The sequence below is a fragment of the Dendroctonus ponderosae genome, unplaced genomic scaffold, assembly GCF_020466585.1.
Source record: "Dendroctonus ponderosae isolate FM_Combo_2020 unplaced genomic scaffold, Dpon_F_20191213v2 Dpon_F_20191213_1, whole genome shotgun sequence".
Classification (NCBI taxonomy): domain Eukaryota; kingdom Metazoa; phylum Arthropoda; class Insecta; order Coleoptera; family Curculionidae; genus Dendroctonus; species Dendroctonus ponderosae.
The window spans coordinates 55,573,249-55,600,540 of record NW_026017110.1 but is presented as its reverse complement, the minus strand read 5'-3'; the positions used below and the strand labels follow the sequence as shown (position 1 = coordinate 55,600,540).

At 32.2% G+C, this 27,292-nt stretch overlaps 1 protein-coding gene across 3 annotated transcripts in view; it reads left to right on the top strand.

The window, feature by feature from the left end:
- The window catches only part of LOC109538010 (protein qui-1), a 182,128-nt gene that overhangs the window by 89,990 nt on the left and 64,846 nt on the right, over positions 1-27,292 (top strand). For all 3 annotated transcript variants that reach the window (XM_048667731.1, XM_019905042.2, XM_019905043.2), the window contains 4 exons: positions 16,662-16,859; positions 20,190-20,359; positions 22,988-23,134; positions 25,443-25,722. In XM_048667731.1, the coding sequence (XP_048523688.1) occupies positions 16,662-16,859; positions 20,190-20,359; positions 22,988-23,134; positions 25,443-25,722 (795 nt within the window). The remainder of the gene's footprint in view (positions 1-16,661; positions 16,860-20,189; positions 20,360-22,987; positions 23,135-25,442; positions 25,723-27,292) is intronic.

Here is a 27,292-nt window from a genome sequence, read left to right as displayed (position 1 = left end):
GGGGAGCTAATCCCAGTTAAGGGGGGCCGTGATGGATTTTTGGCCCTGGTTATTTGGAGGTGGGGTGATATTAAATGTATCTTGGATTAGTGGGTTTGAATGATTGAGGACTTTGGATTTGAATTTGGAGTGTTTTTCTTACTGGTACTAATGCTGTTTTTATACTATTATATGCCTGTGGAATGGGAGTGGGGCAACATGAGTGGTCGTGATTTATCCGCCTCCGATGCGCAGCGCAATGTCCGCCTCCAATTCTGATTTAACGCACTGCACTAACTAAACTAATAAAAAAAATATTTTGCTATGTCTAGTTTGATATTAAATTTAAGGACTCCGAGACACTGGTGTACGAGCAGATAAAGCTCAGGGACTTGTTAACGAAGCTTAACTCGAATGAAATTAGACACTTGTTAGTTTATATGTTATTTGGCTGCAATTAAATTAAGAGGGAACTTGTTGAATTTTAATTAGATTCATTCGGCGTCAAAATACAGTGGTAGTGAGGAAAGAGCTGAACGGCAGCTTGAAAATTGGTCGATATGTTTAAACGCTTCTTTCATTGTGTTGTCACCGCGGAGTCCTGACATGATGCTTTCCGATTTTTTCCTTGAATTTCTTGAAGCAAAATTTTTATATATCTAGGAAGAACTACGTGCCACTATATTGGCAATCGCAAATAATATCCTAGAACAATTGAAAAAGTAAAGTTATATGGCATTTTATTAGCGATAAGTATTTGTTGCTGCTTTTATCTGGGCAAATGGCCTGCTTCATGAGATGAAATTATTGAATAGAAATAATGGGACACCCAATTTATATTTATTCAAAAGGCGAATTCAAACTTCTTTAAAAAAACTAGTTAAAATATGTTTGTTTTAATTTTTGCGACTAAAAGTGTATAAAGTAGTCCCTGATATATATAACAAAAATGTGACGATTTTACATCAAGGACTGTCCTTCTCCAGAGAGTTCAGGTTTTAAAAGAGCCACACTGTATTTAGGTGGATAGAATGTGCTGTTAATTCTTCGTGCTTTCTCACCCCAAATAAACTTTAAAGTACTTGCAAATTTAACTGCTGTGGTTTATTTGCACTTGCTCTGTTAGAGCCTTATTAAAGAATTGATCATAAACTTCATAATGAAAGTTGTGCTCTTTCCTTGCTAAACTCGCATCTCTGCTTCCAATTCAAAAGTATCGAGATAACTTCAACTGCCGTTTAAAACATTTGGTAAATTGTTAAATTATATATACAAAGTTACTATATATCCAGTTCAGGAAACTAACTATATGAAACCAAAGCGATGATATTTCATTCATATTGGGACGGTCACTTTGGGGTCCAGTACAAACTTTTGCCACTATGCTAGTCCGCTTTGTGTCTGCCGCACGCTAAACCATTGATGTCCACACGAGAGAAACCTATTTAATAAACATTATCAGAAGATAGGATGTTGCAAAATTTGTCAAAGGTTTGCTTATTAGTACTAATAACAGAATGACCATATCAGATGCTGCTAAAATCCTTTGTAGTTTATCATCTATTTGCCCTGCGAAAAACGGAGCAAGAACGTTTTAAAATTTGTGTTGCGTGTTTTTATTATTGCCTTTAATTAACTTCTTTCTTTTTCTGAGATATAGACATTGAAAGCTCCCAGGATATTAATATAAAAAAGATATAGTAATATTTTATTGCTGTGGAAATTTTTGGTTTAACTCTCTTACACGATTTTGCAAGACAGATGTTATCAATGTTTTCTTTGTGGATGAAAGATAGCAATTTTTTTGGAAAAACAGCTTTATTATGTAGAAATGTCCTGCATAACTCTGTTAATATCGGGTCGATTTGTAAATGTCGAAGTTCGTTGCAAAACGGACGTTTTATTTATGAAAAAAGGATCTGTTTGGAAAATTGCAATCGTTTGAAAAACTTGGAAGTTATTATGATTTTAAGATCGAAATGACGATTTTCCAAACAAAATACTTTCAATTTTTACCTCTATTAACTCATTTTCAAAATAGAGCTTGATATTATTTGCAAAGTGTATTATCGACACATTCACTGTCTTTAAGAAAGTTGGAAATTGCAACAGTTTACATCAAATAAGTAAAACTCTCAAATTTGCATATACTTCCACTCATTGCCCTGTAACTCGGTCAGTTAGTAACATTTTCCAGAAATTGAAAAACTGTTAAACCTCGTTCAATCTCAAGGCATTTCAAACGCTCCAAAACCCCTCAGAAGCTCAAACAAGTAGCTGTAAAAATTATATCAGCCTCAAATTGGATAGCGGCAACAGCAATGAAGCAAAAAAAGTTCGAACACAGAGAGTGTGCAAGCTTTTGAAAAAGAAAATCTTTGGGAAATTCATATTGGTTGAAAAAGTTGACATTTGTGAAGAGTTTTATGCCGAACAGACGATTTTCCAAGCCAAACATTTTCAGTTAAAAAATCTCAAATGCATTTAACGCGAAGTACCCTAATTGGAAGAATATAATGTTTTGCTCATAGAGACTCCTTTGTTAATTGTGGGTTTACTCTAAGTGTCTTTCTTTGTGTGTACATGATAAATAAACTAACATTTATTGGCAGCTAAATGTCTCAAAAGAGGATCATCTCTAAAACCAATCGGATAAATTTGTTTGTTAGAATGTCAAGCTCTTAGCGTGGCGACAATATTCAAGTTATAATTCAAATATTTTCGTTTTTATTAAGTTACAAAACTACAACCCAGGTTGCAATCTACTTCTACAAAATGAAATATTATATAATATTTATTGTCTGCTTAAAATCTTGACCTGGGCCACTTCTTCACAGTCTGAAACTCATTTGTCAACGTAAATATCTGAGTTTAAGTTAAGGTTTAAGTAAAAGCTTTTTAAGGCCTGTTTACGACAATGATACGCAAAAATTTCATAAAATACAAGTCAATAATATGGCACTAAAAGCTCTACATCAACATGGCAACCAGGGGCAAAGTAAGTAAGGCAAACTTACCGAAAGCTACATCGGGCCACCTGGAAAGAAAGCAAACCATTCTTTAGTATTACAGAAGCTTAGTTACAAGTTTAATTATTTGAAATGAATAGAGCAAATAAAGAAATATAAAAATTCCATCAACTTCAGTTGCTTCTCGAAAAATCTAAACTCAGTTTAACCTAAAGGATTTATAGTTTAGAAATAATGTTTCCCAGCTTCCTGCAAGCTGTCGCCTCATTCTCCATTTTCAACTCGTTAATCATCAAAAACCTCACACTACAATTGAACAAACAATTAAGTTGTACTCCGAATTGAAGATTTTAATGTTCCAGTTAGCAGATAACGGATAAACTATCGCACTTGCCTTAATGGCATCAAATTTTATTTTCTGTGCCTCCTGTACCAAACTGAAAATTGAGTCACAATTTCCAAAAAAGCTCATCAATATTGAGCCTTCTACCACTTTCCGAAAGCAGCGAACTACAGAGTTAACGTGATGATATCATTGTTTTCCTGATCGTCCCTTTGGATGAATCATTTGCAGTTTGAGTTCCGTTATTTTATTGTTGACTGTTTTGTAGAAAGAGTCTGTTTGCACGCAAATATTTTCAAATGCACGTTTCTGAAAACAGGTTTACCAATCAAATATGAGAAAACCATTCCGCTGCAATCATAGAGCGAAATATTTTTCATGCTAAATTAAATGCTCTTGATCTTTTGTTCGATTTTTATAAAACATTCAGTCTTTCCAACTGGATATGTTGTGCAGAGCAATAGTTAAATGCACATTCAACGCTCCAACGGAATTCAAAGCTTTTCACACGAGCTCTCGATTTAGTTTCTTCCGCAATTTTTATGAAACCGAGTAATAAAGTAAAGCACATTTTTATGAAGCAGCTGGATGTGTCATACACAAGTGATCTAAAGAGAAGATCCACATTCAACCTTGCCTACTTTTGAAAAGTTTTAACAAATATAACGTCAAGTTCCCTTGATATAACACGAAATGCGTAAATATTCAATGCTTTTAAACAATTTTGGGCTTTTAAATTTTTTTCTCATAATAAAAAAATAAATAGTCAATTTTTGAAATATTTTTTAATAATTTCTGAAGAACTTAAAAATGTGCATGATTTATTATATGGAAGAAGTTGAGTAATTTTTGGTACGAGTTATAAATATAATATTCACTTATGTGAATTAGTTACTCAAATTTGTTTTTCATAAAATTAAGAAAGGTTTTTGTTTCTACCGATATTTTTATTGACCACCTTGAACAGTGTTTCGAAGAAATCACGACAATTGATTCGTTGTTCGTTGGTTCGACCAAGACAATTAAAGTTGTAAATTACAATTTTACATTTTAGATACACTATTTGAGTAATTTAACTTTGAAGTCCATTACATCAAGTACATTTTTAAAACATTACGTAACAGTCATTAAGTCTAAAAGAACTACAAGTTCTGTTGGCATATTTCCAACAGTGATAATATATATTTTTCGATGGTTGACCAGTCTGCTCTCTCTGTTGGAAGAAATGGTCTGAGTCGCCTGACTGAAATTGTACTCGAAAAATCTGGGAGTTTCCTTTTGTTTTAAGGACCACTTTTGCTAATTAATCTAGTTGTGCATGGTGAATTGGTCAATCATGCAATATGATTTATGCTTTACTAATTGTAAATATCACTATACGAAGATCGTCGAATTAGCTCCAATAAAACCTAGTTCACATTACTGATTTCTAGCTGTGAGAAACGAGCATTAACTAATTTATTTAATACTTAGCGCTTCCCAGTTGAATGCTTTTAGTTAATTGTAAACGACTCTAACTGCAGTAGTAATCAAACCAATTTCTACTTCGGGTTTATTTTCAGTCTCGTCTCCTATTCATACATATCGGTATATGAAAATGACCAACTGCGACCGTCTAATATAGCATTACGATTAACATGTTGAGACCTATTTACATCTATATATAAATTAAGCCCAACGACTTAAGTAATTATTAGCCTAAAAATTACAAACCATTTAGAACTGATCCGTGAACTAAATCCCGCACGTTTAAATGCGTTTAGCTTTGGTCTTGTCTCAAACGTTGTAAAACTGCGTATTTAGAGATAGAAATTGAGGCTTTAAGCTTATTCGAGCAGTGAGCCTACATTAATACAACTGATTTAAGTTTATCTAATCGCGTTGAACGAAGTAGAAACTCAGACAAACAAGTTTAAATTAAACTGATCAAATACTCGTTCACATGGTAACATACTAATATTCTAAACTCTAGCATTATGCATTTTAGTTCAGTATGTTCGTGGCACATTGGCCTAATAAAGTCATGACATGTGTATGCTTTCCAACTGGCATGATCTCTTTAATTTCCTATTTTGTTACTGTAGCCTTTTGTTATACGCTGAAATTAAATTTTCTAATTGAAAATGAAAGGATTTAGAATCAGCGACAAGCCTATTATAGTATAAAGCCATTTAGCCGTGCCTGTTAAACCTTCCGCAATGCCGAGCTTCATAAATGCAGAGTTTGTTGAATTAAGCAGCGGAAAATGAGGGTCCTGAAGAACGCCATTCTACAATTTTTTAATAAGCCCGGCACTTACCTTCTAAGAAAATGAAATATGCCACTAAGCAAGAAAAAGCCAAACGATATTTTTTGGCAAATTGATTACTATTTACCATAATAATTTTTGTATACAGGCATTGTATTAAATATGCACTTATATAATATACTTGTGCCAGAGTGGAACTTACGAGTTTTTAAAACTTCGGAGCAAACTTGGGTGGAACAATCGTTTCCACCCATATTATTTGAAGGCAAAGTCGGCAAAAATCAGGATTTGATGATATTTAAATGAACTTTTCAGCACGTGTAGCTTCAAATATCTTCAATCTTCGAGATAATTGCAAGTTATTGCCTATTCTATTTTTAAAGTTGCCATTTTTTTAGTAGCAAATTAACTTGGAAGGACACGTTCATTTTTCGATCAACATACGGCAAAAACCTAAATTCTATGTAATTTGAATCAAACCATCAGCATTGGTAGACTAGAATGGTTTCTACAGATTGTGAAATATTCAGGTTTTTGCTAGTCTCCGAATATTCCAATTTTTTCCAATATTCCGCAATTTGGGGAAAATCAAGATTTGATGTTATTTAAATTAACTTTTTAGATTTCAGATAAATATAGATTGTGAAAGATCTACGTTTCTGCATGTTCTAGAATAGAGGTTGTGAATTTTCAATACTAGCGAGTACACTTGGATGGAAAGGTTCATGTTTTGACCAACATTTGCAAAATCGACAAAAATAAACATTTGATGCCATTGGAATTAAATTCTTAGCCGTTATAGATTGAAATTTCGTAATTACAATGAAAGATGCAAGTTTTTACTGGTTTACGGTTAAACGTTACGATTTTTTTTATATCAGCGAGTTTGAGTGGGAGCAAATTTTAAACTTTCGGCCAATATTTCTCCATGCGGAGAATTTATCTGAATTTAATAGAAACTTTGAGAATCTGCAGGCTAAATATTTTCTAGATAATATGAAAGATCCAAGTTTCTTCTGGTTTTTGAAGGAAAAATTAAAATTGTCATACGCACTTTCTTGGTATCTGCTATATCTTCCTAAATAACTCATAAAAACGACCAATTTTGCTCACCTTGCAATTATGACCCATATATGTATATACAGGGTTACTCATATGTACCTACATTTTAGGAAATAATTCGACTTCAATGTCTGAAAACTCATGGATTTATTAGTGACTGTGTGTTTGATCACAAGGTGAGCAGTTTTGTGATGAAAAATTATATTTGTAATGTGTCTTTTCGCATCAATGTTTTTGCACGCATTTGGTACAAAATAGCGCAAACTTGTTTCGCTGGAGACCTTTGCATTTCGGAACATGGAGGGCGAAAAGATTTAGGAAAACAATATCTGATGGAAAAAACAGCAACAGGATAATAAACCCAGAATCCTTATATCAACAAAGCAAAATTAGTTTGTGGGACTCGGTAATATCACATTGCCAAAGGCATTATAGCACTAAGGCCAAGAGCGTCAATAAATCCTTTGTCAACTGCGGTATGTAAATACAAAGAAAAACATTTTTCACGCAAAAAACGGTACGTGCCATTCGCAAATATTTTGCACTGAACACTGTTGGCTTTAAGCAGCCGAAGTCTTACACGTGTAAGACGAAGGAAATACTAAGCTAATACTGGGAAACAATAAAAACAATGTAGAATTAGAAGGGTTAACACTTCGGCTATGCAAGATTTGTTTAAATTCCAGAAGAAGTGATCTAACTGATCTAACACTGCACATATAAATGTCACCACTTTTACCATACCCAATCTACCTACATTACTTGCTATAAAGCCTATGTCCATAACGGAATACATAATAACTTCACGCCTGGATAGATATTATTTTTATTCTCAATATCGCACATACTTTAAAGATTAAGTGTGGGATAGATAATATTGACTGACAACTAATCTGCCCAAAGGAAAAATCAGTTTAATTTTATTTTAATCTGGTAGAACGATTATATTAAAGACGACCATCGTACTAACCATGACTTTGAAATAAAAGTCTGTTAATTCGGGATGATAACAGCAGGTAACGGTAGGATATAACGAAAACCTCAAAATTATCTAAAACCTGCTTCTGAAATTATACTGGTTGCTGCATTAATATAAGCTTCAATTTTTTTTTAAGTTTAAATCGTTTAAGTATTAATTTGAGAAAGCCCTTTAAAATTATCTTATCCAAAGACAGTTCCAAAAGGAATGCGTCAAAACATGTCTTTCGAATACTAAGATCTTTCCACCCACATGCTTTAGACCACCCTGCGAGCATGACTTCAACGCAACCTAAAGAACTTTAGAGAAATACTAAATGTAATTTTGATTAAGGCCTAAGGGATTATTAAAATACGTCTTTCAAATAAATTCAGTCCACGTTTGCTTGTCTTTCGATTTTTTGTCAACGCTTTTTGAAGCCCATTTCACGATATTTCATTTTCTTATTGGAAGCGATCAAGTATTAGGGGCAGTAAATCCAGAAAAAAGAAATTCCATGAGATGACATAGTCCCTAATATCTGGCTTTCTCAAGTTTTTAGGGAACAATAAAATTAATTGAAATGCTCTTGACAAGGAGATATGGTCCTTATGTTTAACCGAGTGAGTTTTATATATTTTATTTGGGATGTGCAAAATTTACAAAATATGATATCGCCGGATTAATCAGGAAATATTTTCAGGAGGTTTATGGGAACACAGAAATAATTACTTTTTATACTTAGGTTTTCTTAGTTAAAGCATTCGCATTTATGAAGATGTCTGCATAAAATGCATAACTGTTTAATTTATTTGCATCTATGTGTTCTGCCTTTATTGCTCATAGTTTTTAAATTCTTACCCCAACAACCACAGCAAAATGAACATTAATAAGCTCGCCGCCATAACTAAAATATATCTTCCATTTAAAAGTCGTAACTACGAAATTGTAAAATCAAGCGCGTTCAACTCTGAAAATTTCATGTGAAACACGAAGTATTTGCAAACTAAACTAAATTAGAAAAATCCCACATACGTGTAGAAATGTGAGGCGTTATGCTGTAAAAAAATGTGCAATAAGAAGAACTAGTTAACTAGCTGTATGGGTTTCGCTCGCTCATCCTATAAATACTAGTAATATCGTTTATTAGAAAGTGCGTAATAATTCGAGGTTAATATTCAAGATAAATCTCCAAACTTTTTATGAACTGTTAATGAATTAGTGGGTCCTGGAAAGATTAGAAGACTATTTGCTAGACAAAACAATATAAGAATTAGAAAAAGAAGAAGTTGAAAAAATTAAAAAAATACAAACAACATTACTACGAAAGAAAGGAAGTTTTGCTTAATCGTCTAGATGATAATTTACAGATTTTAATGAAATTTCAACTCGACCAATTAACATTTACAGGTTGGATGAGCAACACCTAGAAAAAATGCAAATTTTGAAACTTATAATATTTTCTAACAGTTTTTATTCCAGAGTTTTCGCGTTTTCTCCTTCCAGTCTTCACTTTAGTGATCAGAGTAAATGAAAATATATGTCAACTAAACTTGTTACTTGGTACTTTTTTAGGTATTTTTCATATCTTGCTACAAACAGCGCAGACATCTTTTGCAAACGACAGCCAACCCGAAATACAGAACAGTATTAACTAATCATTTGTCTGTGTTTTCAATGTCTTACACTTAACATTCTTTATTGCACATTCATTTTGCATTTTATTAGCATAAATAAGGCAATTATATCCCAGGGTTATAAAAGCGGTTAGATTTATTCTTCAAGTTTGAAATCGACCATATGATAATTGTCCAACTACTTTGGAGTTAAAAGATTTCTCGGGGTCCAATTAATATTTTTATCCTTACCAGACAAATTTGGGTATTTTGTGACAAACTGAGACGAATGTTACGTTTGTGTAGAAGAATTATCTGCAAGAGAGGCGCAGAAGGTGGCTCGTGCTGAATAAATCATGTTGAAACTAAACTTCGTTCTAAACTCGTCAGATATAAAATATTCAATTCTATGAAACGATTCGTGTGGAGGTCAGAGCCGCTACATTTAATAAATTTTAATCCAAAAATATATTCTGCTGGCCTGGCGACCCACCACCTCGAAGATATTATTTTCAAGTTTTAAATTCAACGATCCAGCCGTTTCTGATATCGAATCAGCTTTAAAACTCTTAGGACGATTCTATTTTCCGTGAGATTACATAAACGTAATGAAAGAGTATCGAAAAATGAGAACGGAAGACTTTTTGGTACAGCAAATGCAGAAAAAAATATCAAAAAAGAACAATTTTAATAGGCGATGAAAAAATCAATTCTCGTTCTATAAGGTGTGTCAGGATCAAACTTTTGTACACATTTAACAAATCATGTATGATGGCGCCCCTAAAGCGGTCAGAACAGAAGCTTGCTGATTTACGTAATATGTATCATTTCTTCCATCTAATTGTTTCAATTTCTATCTATTGTATTGCTTGCAATACAGACATTTAGGTCGCGGTGCGAAAAAAAATCATTATGCTTTATTTTGCAACGGGTTTGGCATACATTTTATACAGTATTATCGTATTAAACAGAATATGTAATTCACATTGTTTAAAAACATGTTTTCGAATTTTTCAATTTTTTTTTAAACATTATGCATTTTTAGCACCAAATCAGACACAATTGTATACTGCAGAAGATCAGTGCCACTCCTATTATCAATTTTATATTATTACATATTTGCAGTTAGACAGTCTTCTCGGCATTCGACTGTGATTTATTTACTAATACCGGGAATATTTTTAAAAATTTGGAAAGACGTGTGAGAATTATCTGATTTCAACGACTACATTAGGACATTAGGGTTGATTTGTACTAGTTTCCCCAATTTTCTTTATGAAAATGCTTGATGGTGAAAACATGGTTATTTTTAAGAAATTCTGTACTAAATAGACACCTTGAACACAAGCACACATTTAAATGAACGTTTTTATTAATTGTCTCTGGAATTGTGTCTGTTCCGATTTACATTTTTCTTGAGTATTTAATTTTTCGCCGCTTGCCAGTATTGCACCTTCTTGGAGCCGCCCAGTTTTTCAGTAGCTAACCAAAAGCTCAATTGTTTAGGCAAAAGTTTCAAATAATTGCTGAATGATTATTAAATATTGATAAAATCGCAATAGATGTTTACGCTACACAGCATTTAATCGTTTTTCAATAGTTTTGTGTTTCTGGCCTCATGTATTTCTAGCGATAGATGCCGATTGAGCTTGATAATACCACTGATTTTATTTGCGGATTTTCATTATTGCGTCCCAATATTTTGAATCTGTGTATTTTTTGCATACTTTAAAAAAACATTTCCGGTATTATCGACATCAACATCAGCAATTCCAGTTTTTATATAAACCGTATTTTGCATTTTAATATTACGTTTCGGTGATAACATCGATATTGCATGAAACAATTTGAGTGAACGGTTTGTCGAGATTAACTATATATGTAAATTATTGAGGAAATATAAATCAGACCTCATCCGTTTTTATATGTAATATGAAAGTTAAATAAAAATTTCCTATCTTAAACTTTCTGCGTGGTATTTCATTTGCATTTACGGCACATACCCTATCAATCTCTATAGTTCATCGGGGTTAGTCTGAAGATGCTTCAGTTTCATATACATATGAACCTTAAGGCGGAAAGTACTTATTGTAGTATAATAACTACCAAAAAAACTATTCAAACAGGCTTGCTTCGTGTTATAATATATTTATTGCGTGCGTGGCTAAAATTAATTAATCCAGTTGTTAAGCAAATTATTAAATTACACCAGAAAGGTTGGTAAAGGTCGAAAGATAAGGAAGGAGCATAGTTCAAACAAATATATTAGGATTAGTATATAATCTGTTTGGCATCACTGGCGCGTACTAAGCTAATTTTGCAGTTAGCTGGAGGGAACCGGTTTTGCAATCGCTTTTTTTACTTTACTCTGTGGAGGAAGCTTATTCATTACCTCTTCTTATGAGGCTTCCCGTGACCAAAGCGCCATGCTTCACATAGGAATCATTTGGGATCGCATCATCAAATTGTATATGGCTGCTGAGTTTTGTTCTACTGCGACAAACGTCTCACATATATTTTCCAGGTCATAGAAATCCTCTTAGTGGCGTAGTTTTAAACGGCATTGCTAAATTTGGATTCAATATCGGAATGTCTCTAGATGCTCGAAAGTGTCGAAAAAGTCTAGTAAACGCAAAGTGATTCCCAAAATAGAATATGATGACTATACTAAAAACGAATTCTTGTCGGATTTTTTTTCCATAAAATTTGTATACCTAAATTTAATTTAAAAAATACAACTAATTCGGATGATCGGAGTAATAACATGCAACGCTAACTCATATAGAAGTCTATTCCAGCTGCTTTTCAATAATTTTCCACTTATCTAGTTCCTTAATAAGTTAAGTGTGTTATTAAAATAATTATTCAATGCTGATTTTGAATCTACTAATCAAATGGATATAAATTTAGAAATTTCAATTCTATAATTATTTTAACTTATTCACATCTGATATTTTGTTAAGCAATACAAGCATTAAGAGCGAACCACTCTTATATATCCTGAGAAATACGATGACTTCCTTATCCACACACGGAACTTTATTTGGGAAAAGCATATTTATAACATTTGTTTTGACTCCATTTTCGCAAATAATTTGAAATAGGTTTTATGGGCTTTTTCGAATATTCAATTTTGTATTATTTTACATAAGATGATTGGAATTGTTATTGACGGCTTCTTTTATGTTGCTTCAATAATACGATATTTGTTTCCGATACTTTCTACTGTCAACATGTTGATGTTTTTCACAGTTTCTATGCAAAAGTATTGGCTTCATTTTGTATAATTCCTGTCATTTTCCATCTCATACAAAATGGTTTAGTTTGTATTACCAGTTTAAACAATTCGGTCCAGTTAGTGGTGATGACTTTTGCTTTGAACTATTTTTGTACTGTCTGTTATACTTTCGCTCGTTACCTTTCCACTGCACCCTTCAAAATGTTAAATTAACATGTCTTTCACACTTTTTTCCATTTCAATATCAATCTAAAATATCGAACCGCAACGGATATTTCTGCTTAAACCTGACTTTGTATTTGTAGGAAGACACTCTAAGTTTATGATACTGTATATTTTCATTTTCACTGCAAAAGTCTGGTGTGGTCTTAATATTAATAGAACATGTTATTTGTTAATAATTATAAATAGTTTCACTCAGTAAATTACAAATCAGATTTAACTCTCCGTTCATGAAAGCGTGTGAAGAATAATTTTAAATTATCTCGAAGCTTCACACCAGATTGGAATAAAACACATTCAAATAATGGGTAAAGTACACATTACCTTACCTTAAATTATTAGGTAATTGAAACTGAAATTGCATTTTTCCGGTTTCTAACTCGGAATTATGCAGATTATATTCCGGCTTAGAGGACGGAATTACATTTTTCGGTCCAAATTCACATTCGGGGCTTTGTGATCTGAATTTGCAAATCAGCAACTTATCTTAATAGCAGTTCTGTGACTAAACCAAAACCTTCCGAAATATTTTTTCATTTTTTTCGAATTTTCAATAAAATGTATTTATTATCTCTGTGTATATAAGACTGTACAGTATTCGAGAAATAGAAATGAAGAATGGAAAACAGGATTATATGTACCTAACTACATTTTTTCATTTCTCAATATATATATTTAAATAATCTTTATTTCCTACAGAAAAAGGTTATCGACCTAATCGGTCTTTCTGCCCTCATTTTTCAATTAATAGCATTATTCTAGCTTTGCATTTTGAAATGGACTTTCTAAAGACTGCAAATGCATTCAGGCTATAATCGTATTAATAACTGCATTTTTTAATTTTGCTTATAAATACGCGCTTTATACTTGTGGTATTCTAGACATGCAACTGCTAGAACATAATGACGCAACAGATGATTGTAATATTACTAGCTTTCAATTTATAGTATTTCCCCAAACTCTATTTCGTAATTGAATTTTGCTACTTGCTAACAATCAACGTCTATGTGAATATTAAACGTATTAATCAATATGTCGTCTTTATCAGAATTAATATAATGTATTTTTTCTTTAAATCTACTCAAACCGGTGGTGACAATACGAAATATGAATCCATCCATCATCTTTTCAGTGATGGATTCAGTGAAATTTACATAAGATTTGAATATTTTTAAACTAGTCAAATGCATCAGATAATTGTAATATTCTGCTTGTGCTGTTTAACATGTCAATTTTCGGCTAAGGCAACTACCAAGCTTCTCTTTACATATTTACTTTCCTTTAAAATTGTTTTGATGTGTCTGAGTTAATCTACTCTGACCGGGTTCTTTCCTCTCGAATTGTATCTTGTCATCGTCTCATTTTCATTCAGAATATTTACCTCACACTCGAGCATTATATTTTTATATTTAGATAAGTTCGTCATGTCCTTGTTATTATTCCTTTTCGGTTTGATTTGTTCCAAATATATTTTTGAGCAAAATCTTATGTTTCTCAAATAACTGGAGGATTTTCCTATTATATCCATCCACCCAATGTTTTATTAGTTATGGTTCGTTATTTGTTGATAGACTAATTTCTTACTCTGAAAATCCTTGATAATTGATAAGGTCCTATGTCAATGCAAACAACTGCTATCAAGTCCAAATTGCTCATTGAAGATTAACGTGTAACTGCTTACAAAACAAGAGATGTGTGTAGAAGCTTGAAGTTAACCTTGACGTCATTTACCGTCTACATTGAAGATGAAGAAAATATTGAAAAATTCAATTTAGTCATAGAATGTGAAATATTACTCAGTTATAAATCGAGTAAAAATGTATCTAGAAATATCTGATTAACCTAATTATCTGCAAACTCAAGTTATCAATTACGATTAAAGAGAATGTTAGTAGAAAGATGCGACGTCGTAAAACAAAGGCAAAGCTTGTCTATTCTTATTAAACCCTACAGCATAACTTGGAAAGATGTTTTGCATTAGGCCTCAAGTGAGCTGAACCTTGGCTGCTTTATTTTCCTTATGTTTGAACCTTTTTAGCAGTGGAACATAAATCACTTTTCCGTGATGTCACGTCCGCCCTCCAAAAGGCCTTTTTATATATTTAGCTTTTTTTAATGTCGGGTCCAGTTGGCTTTTCCGTTTGTTATACAATTTACATATTTTTCCCGTTCGTTGGTCATAGCGCCTACCTATCAATACTTCAAACAAAATTTATATTTATTTCATTGATTCCAACGTGAATTTAGAAGTTTGACATTTATAGTCTGATATCCAACGGAAATTTTATTTACGTCTAGCATCCGGTTAAAAACACGTGTTTGTCTAATTATAAACAAGCTGTATATGCAAAGTTTGATAGAAAATTTACGAAAGTATTTGAATGCAAATAGGGTAATTAAAAGCTAGCTTAATATTAATTTTCTGTAGAATTACTTTGACCAACTAATTTTAAAGCTAGGTTTAGTCGAAAATACATGCGAAGAGTTTCTAGTTTCCAGAAGCTTTCAGCAAATAATTTGTGTAATAGTGTTATATTTCGGTTATATTCCGGATTTAAGCCTTATTTCTAATATTTGAACACTTGCAGAATTATAATCCAATTGAAAAAGATGGATTATAGTTCTCTTGTGCTATTCAAACAGTGATCGGATAATAGTATTAGAAGGGACAAAAATAGAAAATGTTATGAAAAAATTACAGAAATTTTAAAAGGAAATGTGAAAAATATACCAATGGGCATTGAGAAAATTATTATTAAAAAGTCTTAACGAGAATGGATAGAAATGTAAAATGTTCATTGTTCATTTTCAAATGACACAAGAACAAAGCATATAATTAAATAATTTTTTTATTCTGTTGAATATCTCATTATTCAATCTGTTTGAATTAATTCATCATTTAGATACACATAATAGTGGCGAATATGGATCTTATGGCTTCAGGCTTCAACTTCAATAATATTCATAACGTTTTTATAATATTTATATTTATGTAGCTACTTCTCTATGAATTATTTTCTCTCTTTTCTATTGCAAAATTGGTCCCTACATGTTGTCAGTTATTCCTTTCTTTCAGCTCCTTGAAAAAATTATCATTTCTATGAGCAATTTATCGAGTGAAGATGTAAATCTGATTTGAATTATAAACACTGAATGAAAATTTTGCATAAGCTTCAGCTTCCAAAGCTACACTGGTTACTTTTGTTTCAAGACTTTTACTTGAATTAGAAAATTCACCAGTCATCGTAGAGAGACACGAAAAACAACTCATCGCTTTCGATAATATTCACCTCAGATATGAACGAAAGTGGGGAAGTTATTGCCATGGTACACGATGCCGAGAAAAGTTTTCAACCGATACATTGACCAGCTGTGAATGCCATCTTATACTTTACTTAATTTAATTGAATATACCGAAAATTAGCCTCTAATAAGTGATAGTTTATTAGTTATTGATTTCAATTTTCATGAACTTTACTGGAAAAATGTTTTGATTAAAGACTGTCAAGCCAAATTTATACAAATTGATTAATGGCGTGCTTCTTTGCTGATTGATGAACGTCCGCAATTAACCAGTGAAGTATTCCTCCGAAAATAAGTGGTAGTTTTAGTTAAATTTAATTAGCTGACTTTTTTGGCTTAGCCAATGAAGAAAATTTCCATTTATTAGGAAAATGCTCTTGAGCATCAAGTTCCGCAGTTTTCTTTAAATATTACAGTTTACAGAAGCTTTAAAGAAATATTTGCTCAGTTGCGCTCATCACCACAGGTTGTACGATTTTGCTGACAAACGTGGTGTTTATTTGTAACTTCTGTCTAAGTAGCAATATAATAATGCATTTAATAGAATATTGCCAAAGAGTTACTTTGTGTGTTTGCGGACGGATAACTATCTAAACCAAATTAAATTTCATTAACATTTTCACTTGCACAATAGAGTTAATTTGCTGAATCAATTTGATCAGAAGCAGATTGATATCTAATATTGGTGCATCTGTATAGGACTATTTTTTAAATGTTTTTCAGAACCGTTGATCCGGGAGAAGATAATGAGTGGAATACTTCTGATTGACTGGCGACATACAATGATTAAGGAATTGACCAAAATAAGATATTTGTCAAGCTCGGATATGATTAAAAGTTTGCACACAGAAATGGCCACATTATTCTTCGGGGAGTTTTTAGGAGACAATAGTGACGACGAAGCATCCGAAGGAGAACCCGGTGAGTACTAATACAATATTTTTAATTTTATTTTTTGTGAAACATACCGCACTTATTATACTACGAATTATAATACTCGTTTTAAAAGGTTATATGAAAATGTTGTCTGATTGCATAAACGTTGAGCTTTGCTAACTATAAATAAAACGAATGATCATCAATATTTCCTAATCAGTACCTACATTCATACAGGAATTTACTAAGTTGTGACATAAATTCAATGTAAATTCTTGTAATAAGTGCTGAGGAGATCTAGTAGCAGTTTTTCTCCAAATCCGCATGTTACATGTTACATGAACATGAACACCAACGGCAGTACAAGTTATGCTTATGATGGTCCAGGCAAATATCATGAAGAATAACCCATGAAATTGCAACTTTTAAGCAGCAGTTGAAATTAATATTGCCCATATTTCACAAATCGTTAAATGTTCCATAAATGAACAGTTTCCGAAATGTTGAAGACTAGTTATTTCCATTCGTTTAATATTTTCAGATATTGCACCCTCATAATTGCATGTTAGAATCCAGTTCAGCAGTTTTGTCAATTCGCAATTTATGTTAATTAGCTAATATAGGATCGTTATCGTAAAATTGTATTCCCAAAGTTCCTATTGTTAATATAATGACTTGTTTTCCCTCCGGGGACTGTGAATATTTAATGAATATTTCTAAAAATATTATCTCGTGTGTTTGGCAAATATTCATCTGATAATTGCACCAATTACATAAATACTGGTACAGCTCGCCAGGATACTGTTCACAATTATGCAAAAAAGTAAAATTTTGTCTTTATTTTTGTTATCGATAAGGTTTAGAACATGCGTACATTCAATTAATTGAATAAAACTGGGGAAATAAATACATTTTAGGATTTATTTAGACGACGAATTTAGAAATTCCCAGTAGGCTTCGTCTTCTGTTGCCTTTGCCTTTGCCGTGCAGTAGCGCATTAGATATAGAGTTGTTTCGTTCTCTAATTCGCAACCTCTACAGCTGGGATGATAGTACAGACCCATCGTGGAAAATTTTTTCTGCAAGGGGCGTGTCCCATCAGTCCTCCTTTTTTGTTGTTTGCTAAGTTTAAGCGGTTCTTTTCCGCACAAGTATTGCGGCGGCCCATGGGAAATTGAGAATTCGTTAGTGTCCTTCTATGTGGTGCAACGTTTTCTAATTGCTTGCACAATTTTTTCAATTTCAATAATTTGTCATCCATTAATTCACTATTTCGATATTTGGAAACATACTTTACTGTAATTTCGCAAAGCGCTGGAAGTTCCATCGGGAACTCAGCTTAAAATAATTAAATGATCAAAAATTACACATTTTCTTCATTAGATTTAACAGGAACATATCTGTCTCCTAAATATGCAAATAAGTAATATTTGAAGAAAAATTTAAATATTTTTTGGGTAAAAAGTTGTTTAAATAATAAGTAAATTTCAGGTAAAGCTCCGCCATTTTTCATATCGCTTTCCTTGAAATAATATTCTAACTTAAAGACTTAGCTGGATCAGATTAAGATTGTATTTTTCCCAATTTAAATTAAACTTATTCATAGGATACAGCTTATCAAGTTTTACGGAAATCTTGAAAACTAATTTCTAAGTTTAGGTGCACCACCATTTATAACGATAAATTGTAATTAGACAGACATCATATCAAAGCAGAACAATTTTTAATCAAAAAGTTTTATTAACTTGACTTGAATGAATATGAAAATACTTCGAGCCCGAATATTACCGTTTTCATTAATAAAGTATTATCTGGCTAGTGGCTTCATAACTTATGTAAATTTTTTTCGAATTCCCCGCAAAATGCGTTTAATTTTGATCGCAGTCGCAGGAAAATGGAAATGGTTATAGTAGTTGGCAATAAGTCTCGAATCGCACGGAAAGCTGATATAGAATTTAATAACGGGCCACTGCATTGGCCACCAATAGATCATGTAAAAGCTTGGGATTATAATTAAAATTATTCTATAGAACTGGCAAGCTGAGGAAGAAGCAAGGAAATGTGTGATGAATCGTGTTGCGCTCGATGAGAATATCCACTATTTTACATGTCCCTCAAGTCCTGCACCCCAACATGTATTAGAAGAAGGCGATTACTAAAGTCGGTTAGGTTAGGAAATAGCTTTCAATGCCAGCGAGAGTTTGAACAACTCTAATAAGTTGGTTAGAATTCTCAGGCTTTTAAAGTTAAATTTTTTCATAAAGTTCCCAACGCAAAAAAAAACATTAATTTTGTTCCTTAATTGGGCTTCCTGGGATCGAAGATCAGTGCCTCGGTTGTTTAACAACTTAAAACGCAGTCAAGGTGTTAACGCATTAACTATGAAGCAGAGACACGGTCAAAGGTGAAGTTTATAATTGAAGCGCTCTTAAAAGGTGTCCATTTTATGATGATCAACTTAGCTTCGAAATTTCGCTCTACACCTTTAAGTTTTACGGCTTACAAGACTGTTTGAATCTGATATTACAACTTCAAGGTAAAGGAAATTTTTATGGTGAAAAAAAGTTGATAAACGGCAGATAAGTAGTCCGTGTTCACCTTGTTTCTGGACACCTAAGTAATTTCTTCAAAGTTCGAGATCAAGACAAATCACTGAGAAATCTTCCAATGATATTTCCTGCCTGGTTCCGATGCTAGTTTCTATCTATTTCAGCACGGCCTTAATTGCTTGTTCAATTGCGATCAGTGTCACTTTCTTCGACAGATTAAAATTTATTGTTTTAGCAGAATTTGCTTGTAATGAAGTGTGCACCGTAGATTCCGCGAATTTATTATGTAAAACAATCGACCTATTTAACGTTTCTACAAGGAATGTAAGTTGTGTTAATATTCGACATCTCTATAGATTTAAGTTCTGATGGTCACAATTAAATAGCTAACGACAAACCCGCTGTAAAACGTACAATGTTGTTATCAAATCTCTGTCCGGATACTTAGCTGCTGTTGTGATTTTTCATACAACATTTATAGAATCGTAATTTTTTTACCGTCGAAATTGGCTACCTTAATATAGTTTCGCACTAGTTGATTTTTAACTATACTAATAGTTGTCAAATAATCATTGAACTATTATAAAATAGCAAGGTTGAAAATATACCTTTAAAAGCTAATTTCTTCGATAAATATACTGAATTTTTTCACAGTTGGCTCCAAGTAAGCCTTGGTAAAAATTTGGGCAGACGTCCATTGAAATGGCTCTTTAAATGTTGTGTTTCGTTCTGACATTTTGCGTTTTTGTGAACATTTCGTCAAGAACTTATGTATGTCAATTCAATTTCAAAATATGCTTGAAAATTTGTGTTCAAATTCTTTCAGCGCCGCTGCTGTCTGAGATCAAAGAAACGCCATTTCAGTCCACATTACATAAAGATGTTACATATCGACTCAGGCATGTGGAAGAAGCCTGGATTCATTTGCTTAAAAGTGGAGATATAGCAAAATTGAAGAATTTGTGCATGTGCAATTACGACTTTCTGCTAGCTGCGGTAAGTATATATTAACTATTTCAGAGAGAGTGAATTGTATGTATAAGTAAGAATGGGCAATAGGCAACTGATTGATTTGGTTCCATTAAACCAAAAATATTTGATATCAAAAGTTGTGTTTAAAGCGATAGCTGGACTTTAATTATAATCTTCTTGTATTCTTCTATACCAAATATATGCTATGTAATATAATTCTAGAATTGTTTAATTGGTTTACGTGGATGCATTCTTGCAACCCATTGGGAGTTCCAATATATTGAACACTTAATTATTAAGTTAATATTGAGTGTTTATGTTCAGGATTAACAAAAACAAGAGATCCGAATTTAAAAAATTATTTTAATTCCTGGCAAACCTAAACATCCAGCATCAGATTTAAAATAATTTTTTGAAACGAAACCACAGAGCTAACTTTATAAAATAGTGAGCTACATTGAAGTTTAGCTTCGCTAAAGAAGCGAAACTTTGTTGTCTAAATCCTGGCTGTTTTATTCCAATGACACGGTTGCGTAATTTTAGTGGAAATACAAAATCTTGTTTTGTTCCCATCTTCGGAATTTTGCAACAACCGAATTTGCAGGCGTTTCCTGTGTAATTAATTTCTTAAAAATATACCACCATAGGGAATTCTCTTTTACACCATTAGGTAGAGTTTCAAGCAAGTCGCAGTGTTGAATGAATATATTATGCTTGTAAAACAAACATCTTGCTCGAAGTGACTGTAACGATTTAAAATTCTATGATGCACAAGGTGTTTAAAATCAGTACGTCTTTTTACACAAAATTAGTGATTCAGTTAATGTTTCTACAGGATGGCAAATGTAGCAATGCAAAATTTGTGAAAGTTTGGCATGCTCCCAATTGAGAAAAAAATTTTTTTTGATTTTAACATAAAAGGCATAGAGATAGACATCAAATCTCAAAACGGGTTTTCGTTTTTTTTCTATCTTTTTATTTACGGAGTTATGGAAAAAAATCGACCTTTTGGTCTCGCAGTGCTAATATATTTCGTCTTGGACCGATTTTCAAGATCTACAGCTGCCGTCGAAGCTCAAGACAAAAATTCAATCCACAGGATTGCATTAACAGTGACCCAATCGGAATTGCCCCTGAAATTTAGTATTATGGTAGACTTTGAATTAAAGTTAAATTTATGTTCAAACAGTTTAGGATTATCTATGCTTGATATGAGTCGGTTAAGGTTGACTGGTGGAGGAGCCAAATTACAACTGCATGTTCTCAAAAGAGAGTAAGCCCTTTCTTCACTTGAAAATGCCCCCCTGTAGAAACTTTAACTGAAGCACCAATTTATTGTAAAAACATACACTGATAGAAAAAGAATGGTGCTACATAACACTTTAAACAGAAATCAAATAGCTCGCAGAAGTCATAATTTATCGAGTTCCAAAGTGAGGCCAAATTTGGCCGTTTAACGTTTATTTTGTTGAGCAGTTTAGTATAAATACTTCATTATATTTAAAAGGCATATCCAGACATTTATTGTTCTTTATTAATACTATATAAAGAACAATGCAAATGTTCACTTAAGCCTAAGCCTTAAAAGGAGCTTCATTAATCCGAATAAATTATCAAAGAAGGAATGTGAAATATTTTCAAAGAACGCAAAAAGTAAGCTTCATTATACAGCGGAAATTCTCGTTTTTCTTTAATAAGGTGAAGATAATAATTCTTGCGCTTAATTCTGCATAAATACCTAATTGGTTTTCAGGGTAGTTGAATGTATTTAGGTGTAGTGGAGGTATTTCAATTTTTTCAGGCAATTTCGCATAATATTTTGAGCTTACAAATTTAATTTATGTATTTGGAATATTAGTTGATTTTGTTCCCAATTTTGCAATGGCATTGTGTTTTCATTTATCGGGTCTACTACGCAAATCAGTCATTAATCACAAACTTAATACATTTAATTCAAAACCGAAGGTCTTACGATTGGTAGTTTCAGTGGTAAAACTGCATTCGTGGCTAAAATGTAGTGATCTATTGATAATTCTACTGAACGTTTGTCTTAGATCTTACATCGGCAACAAACGTTCTCAAAGTCGATGTAGCATTTGAGGTTTATAATCTAATCATGTAGGTTCAAATAATTAATAATAAATTGCATTGTGCGACCATAACGCACATAACTATTAAATAGGGTTTGAGAATGCTTGCCGCATATCAAGGATGTCGAAGTCTTCTAAAACACAATTTTATGCTCGTAAAATAATTTTATAGGTCAAGGAATTTTATTAAATAACAAGAGTGTTATAATTAAGTATTTAACTTTTTAATATCCAGACACAAGTCCTGCAAGCTCCGAGATTTTGTAGAAGGCCACTTACCTAGTAGGATATAACCTTCTACCTTGTATGATTTTGCAATTTTGTATAAAATAACAAGTTAGTTCGTAAGAAATACACATATTTAATCAAAAGTTTTGTTCTTTATGGCGGAATGGAATAATGAAAAATTACATGTTATTTAATTAGCTTATACTAAATTTAAATTGGCTCTTGGAAATTAGTGCTAGGGCCAAGAGCCGGAGTGAAAATAAAAAATATGGATGCTGTATAGATGAAAAACTGATATATTTTGTTTTCAACGATATATATTTTTACTTCGTAGCTTCAAACTTTCTCCGTGAGCTATTTGAGGTGTCTGCTGGAGCACGTTCGCTGTTACTTACTGGATAGAGAAATTGAACTCGTTTATTTTTCGATTAAAATGTCGACCGATGTTTTGACACGGGATTCGTTTCAGCTCGGCACGCAGGTAAGATCATCAGGCTTTAGTACGTTTTTTTTAAATCCGGCTAATATCAATATCATATAAGCTTTTATAATTAATTGCTATGGACATTATTACTACACATCTTACTGATTAAACGTCGGTTTTGATTGTTATAAATAAATCATTTTTAACTTTAAATTTTGCTATCAAGAACATGAGAGCCAAATCTAAGAAAAATCCGCTCTGTCGCAAGTAATTTAATGACTGAATGATAAAAAGTCTCGATACATATTCTCCGGCTATCGAAAAAAAAAAGCTCTGATCGTTTAGAGCTTTTATGTATCATCGCGATCTGATTTTTATTGTTCATCAATATAATTTGATGCTCATGTTGCCGATCTCTCGGAAATTGATCACACTCACTTCAGATTCGAAAAAGACTTCCTAACGAGGAGAATTTCTCCTTAGTAAAACAAAACTAACCATTCTTTTTAAATCAGCATGGCTGTTTAGCACTAAAAGTGCTCAAAACCAAAGTCAAACGCAATTGAAATTGAGACATATATTTTTTAAATACAATAAATTCACTTTCTTGCAGGAAAAAGTAAAAGTATGTCGTTCCTGACAGAAAGATAAAATTGAAAAATTACGTTAGATTTTTTGTGTATCATCGCGTTCTAACTTTTATTACTCATCAATATCCGTTTATTGCAACTTGGAAACAAACAAAATTAACAATTTTTTATTCCCGTTAACCGCTGAGCTGAATAGCTTAGAACAGTTGTTAATGAACTCGGTACAAACTGGATAGCAAATATTGTTTTCTTCGGTTTTCTGTTTAAGTGTCACCTCGCTTATTCGCTTACTTTAGGAAGATCTGACAAGATTCTTTGAACAAATTCAAATTTATTAATATACCCAAGTTGAGATGCCAATGAAGAGCGTTTTCAACATATAATTTAGTGTTCAGTTTATTTTATTTTTATTTATTTTGTAGTTTATTTGATTAGTACTAAATAATAAATTATTTAGATAAATCGATAAAACGCACGCTTAAGTTATTAATGTTTTAATTGGAAACGAGGCTTCGAGCAAACAAATGTCAAAAGATTTTCTTTTTTTTTCTTATAAATAAATTGGAAAGTACCCTCTATTTTTTACATTTAGAAAGACTGGGGTCCTATTTTTTTCTTTACAAATATGCGTTCAGGCATATGGACACCATTGCTAAAACTAAATTTATAATTTACACATAAGGAAACGTGCTAGAGTTATTTCTCAATATATCCAAAATTTAATTTCATCATCATCACTCTCCTCGGATGTACGAATAAATTACAATGTTTCCAATAAATCTTTGGAGGTTTATTTATCACAGTAATATAAATAATGATCGACGGAATCTACTGTAAAACGTTTGTAAACTTAATTATGACTGACCCTGTTTCAGAAATTTACAGGTTTTGGAGTCATGATAATAAATAATAAATATTCAATGAAACTTGTGGGACATAAATAATTGTAGTGGTTCAAATTACGGTAGTGCTTTACATCATTTTTTTCACTAACTGACTTTCCTATGGATTTATTGGCTTTCTTAATGAGAGGCTATAAAATAAATTGTAATTTTCAAAAATTTGCTGTAACGGAAATAAAGTTAGCATATTTATATCAATTTTGCATCATTCTTGATTTTGCTTTGATTAATTTTATAGTGCATGTTCTAAATAAATAGCGTTTATTTTAAAAAGACTTCTTACGTCCAGTAACCATAATTTCATAATTCTTAATCTTTGATACAAATTTAGATTGGATCAGATGTTTATTAAAATCATTATATTTTCCTCCAAATTTATGAGTTTTTAATAATTATTTTGTATTATCTAAATTCTCTTTTATGAACTTTTTGTGAAAACCAATACATTCAGACAAAATTGGAACAGGAAAAAGTGTATCTAAAGTGAACTGTGTCGTTCTAGTCTAAATAAAATTCCTCATTCGTATCCTTTTGAAACTAAATTTAGTTTGTATGTAAATCATGGTGTGTATGCAATCGAAAATGATTCCTATGTGCACTCTCCTGATATTACTAAACCAAGCGTTTCTCCAATATTTATGCAAGTTTCGTCAAAGAGTTTTAAGTTTTTAAGCTCGAGGCCTCCGACTCTACCATTTAGTTGATTATAGAAAGAGAAGATGTAACGTTAAGACGTAATGCTTTAACGAATTCTTCGGTAGTTTTATTTGATTTCGAATAGAACTGAAAATTACATTTGAACTCTGGCTTGATAAATTTGCTTTGACTTGCAGTATCTTTTTGCTATACACTAATCGATTTGCGTCTTTGAAGCTAATCTCTTGGTTGAGACCCGTAACGGAACGTGGAGGAGGTTTGATGAGCGATTTGGTCACCTCAGCAATGGCGTGGTGTGATGGATTTACACTACCTCTTGTAGTTCCTTTAAATGATTGGTTACAACCACCATTGCCTAGCCAAGCGAAATCGATGATAACACCAGATGTTCGATTGATCGAATGTACCCCTAATGGACAACATGTTGTTGTTGTTGCCGATACGGATCCTCAACTATGGCACATAATGACAAATCAACTAGTACATACTTTTAAAGGTAAGAACTGAATACATTAAATTTATAATTTCATTGGCAAAAAATATTTTTAGTTCTCCCGATTATTTGAAATATTATTTCCTGCCTAATGCACAAATGTCAATATATGGAAACATTTCCAATAGATACCTCGTGGTTTAAACGTTTATTGGTTGATATATATCTTATATGTTTTAATCGGAAAAAATGAGTTTACTGGCTGGCTTAAAATGAAATCGAAAATATTTTAATAGCGTCGTTTAAACGACTGGGTTATGATTACATCATTTATTCTGGAAATTATCTTGCTTAAAACATTTACTAATCCCTGGTGCAGTTAGTGGAGTATCGATTATTCAAAACTTTGATATCCAAAATATTTAAATATCTTTTGGGCTTAAAGATAATTAAACTGCGGCATTAAGGGCAGTATAATGAGGATATCATTAAAATCGTACATTATCAATGCAAAAGGAACTACAGAAATATACATTTTGGTTTAGATGTTCGAGAAGAGGGAAGCGACAGGCTGGGAAAGTTGCTGGGACGGTTCGAATCCTTTAATTAAACCCATGAATTTTTGATCAGGGACATTTTGAAAGTTCGGGCGCCTTTGCAAATTTAATTAATTGCCGCCAAGGAAATGTTATTAAAAAAACGTACAATCTCCCAACTCAAAGCAGGAAACAATGTCTAGGGCTTTTCGTAGACGAAAAAATATTTGATTGTTGATAGTGAATAAATTATACTTATTAAATTAGTCACCTTGATTAAAGTTAGCTTTTTCTGGAAAACTTTCCATCCAATTGACTTTCAGTGGGAGTCCTTTTTTTTCATTTTGTCAATTTCTATTTCAATTTATATAATAATGTTTTTTTGGTCACCTACGATACTGGGTGAACAAATTATCCTTACTCAAGCTAGTCGATACTTGGCAAAGTAAATCAGGCAGAAGTCTCTTAATAAGTTTCTTCACTCAAATTCGTCTACTGTTAATCATATAAAAATCCATTGAAGTAATTATCTTAGTAAAGTTAATAAAAGCATTCGATTTTCAAGAGCTTTTCTAATGGTCTTAGTGCCGCATTCTGTAAGTTTTCCGTTAAAAATTAAAGGCTTTTAAAAATAACACTTTTGCCGGTGTGTTATAACGTAATTTCCTATTGGTCATGAGTGGATTTTATCATTCTTCCGAAGCTATGTTTTAGCGGAGCCCGTAAAAGATTTTCCTTAACACTTTACTTTACGTTAAAATCCACTTGTCCAACAGGATGATAATCAGTGATATTTCGTTGCCATTTTTTACTGTATTTCTGCATATCCTTACTACTATTAATAACAAAATATATTTGCATCAGTCCTAACGTATTTGTTTACATATTAAATGAAATAGGTAGACCAAATAAATAAAATGTTGGCGTTAAAAGACATTTATTACTAGTTGCTTGAAGAAACGTTAAATTTTAGTGAATGGAAATCAAGATCAAAGATAATAAAATTTTTACAAACTTCTTTTTGGGTATTTCGCCTCAAAAATTTTTGTCTTTAAAAAAGACAGAATTTCCTCACGTCTTTTATTACAGATTGATAA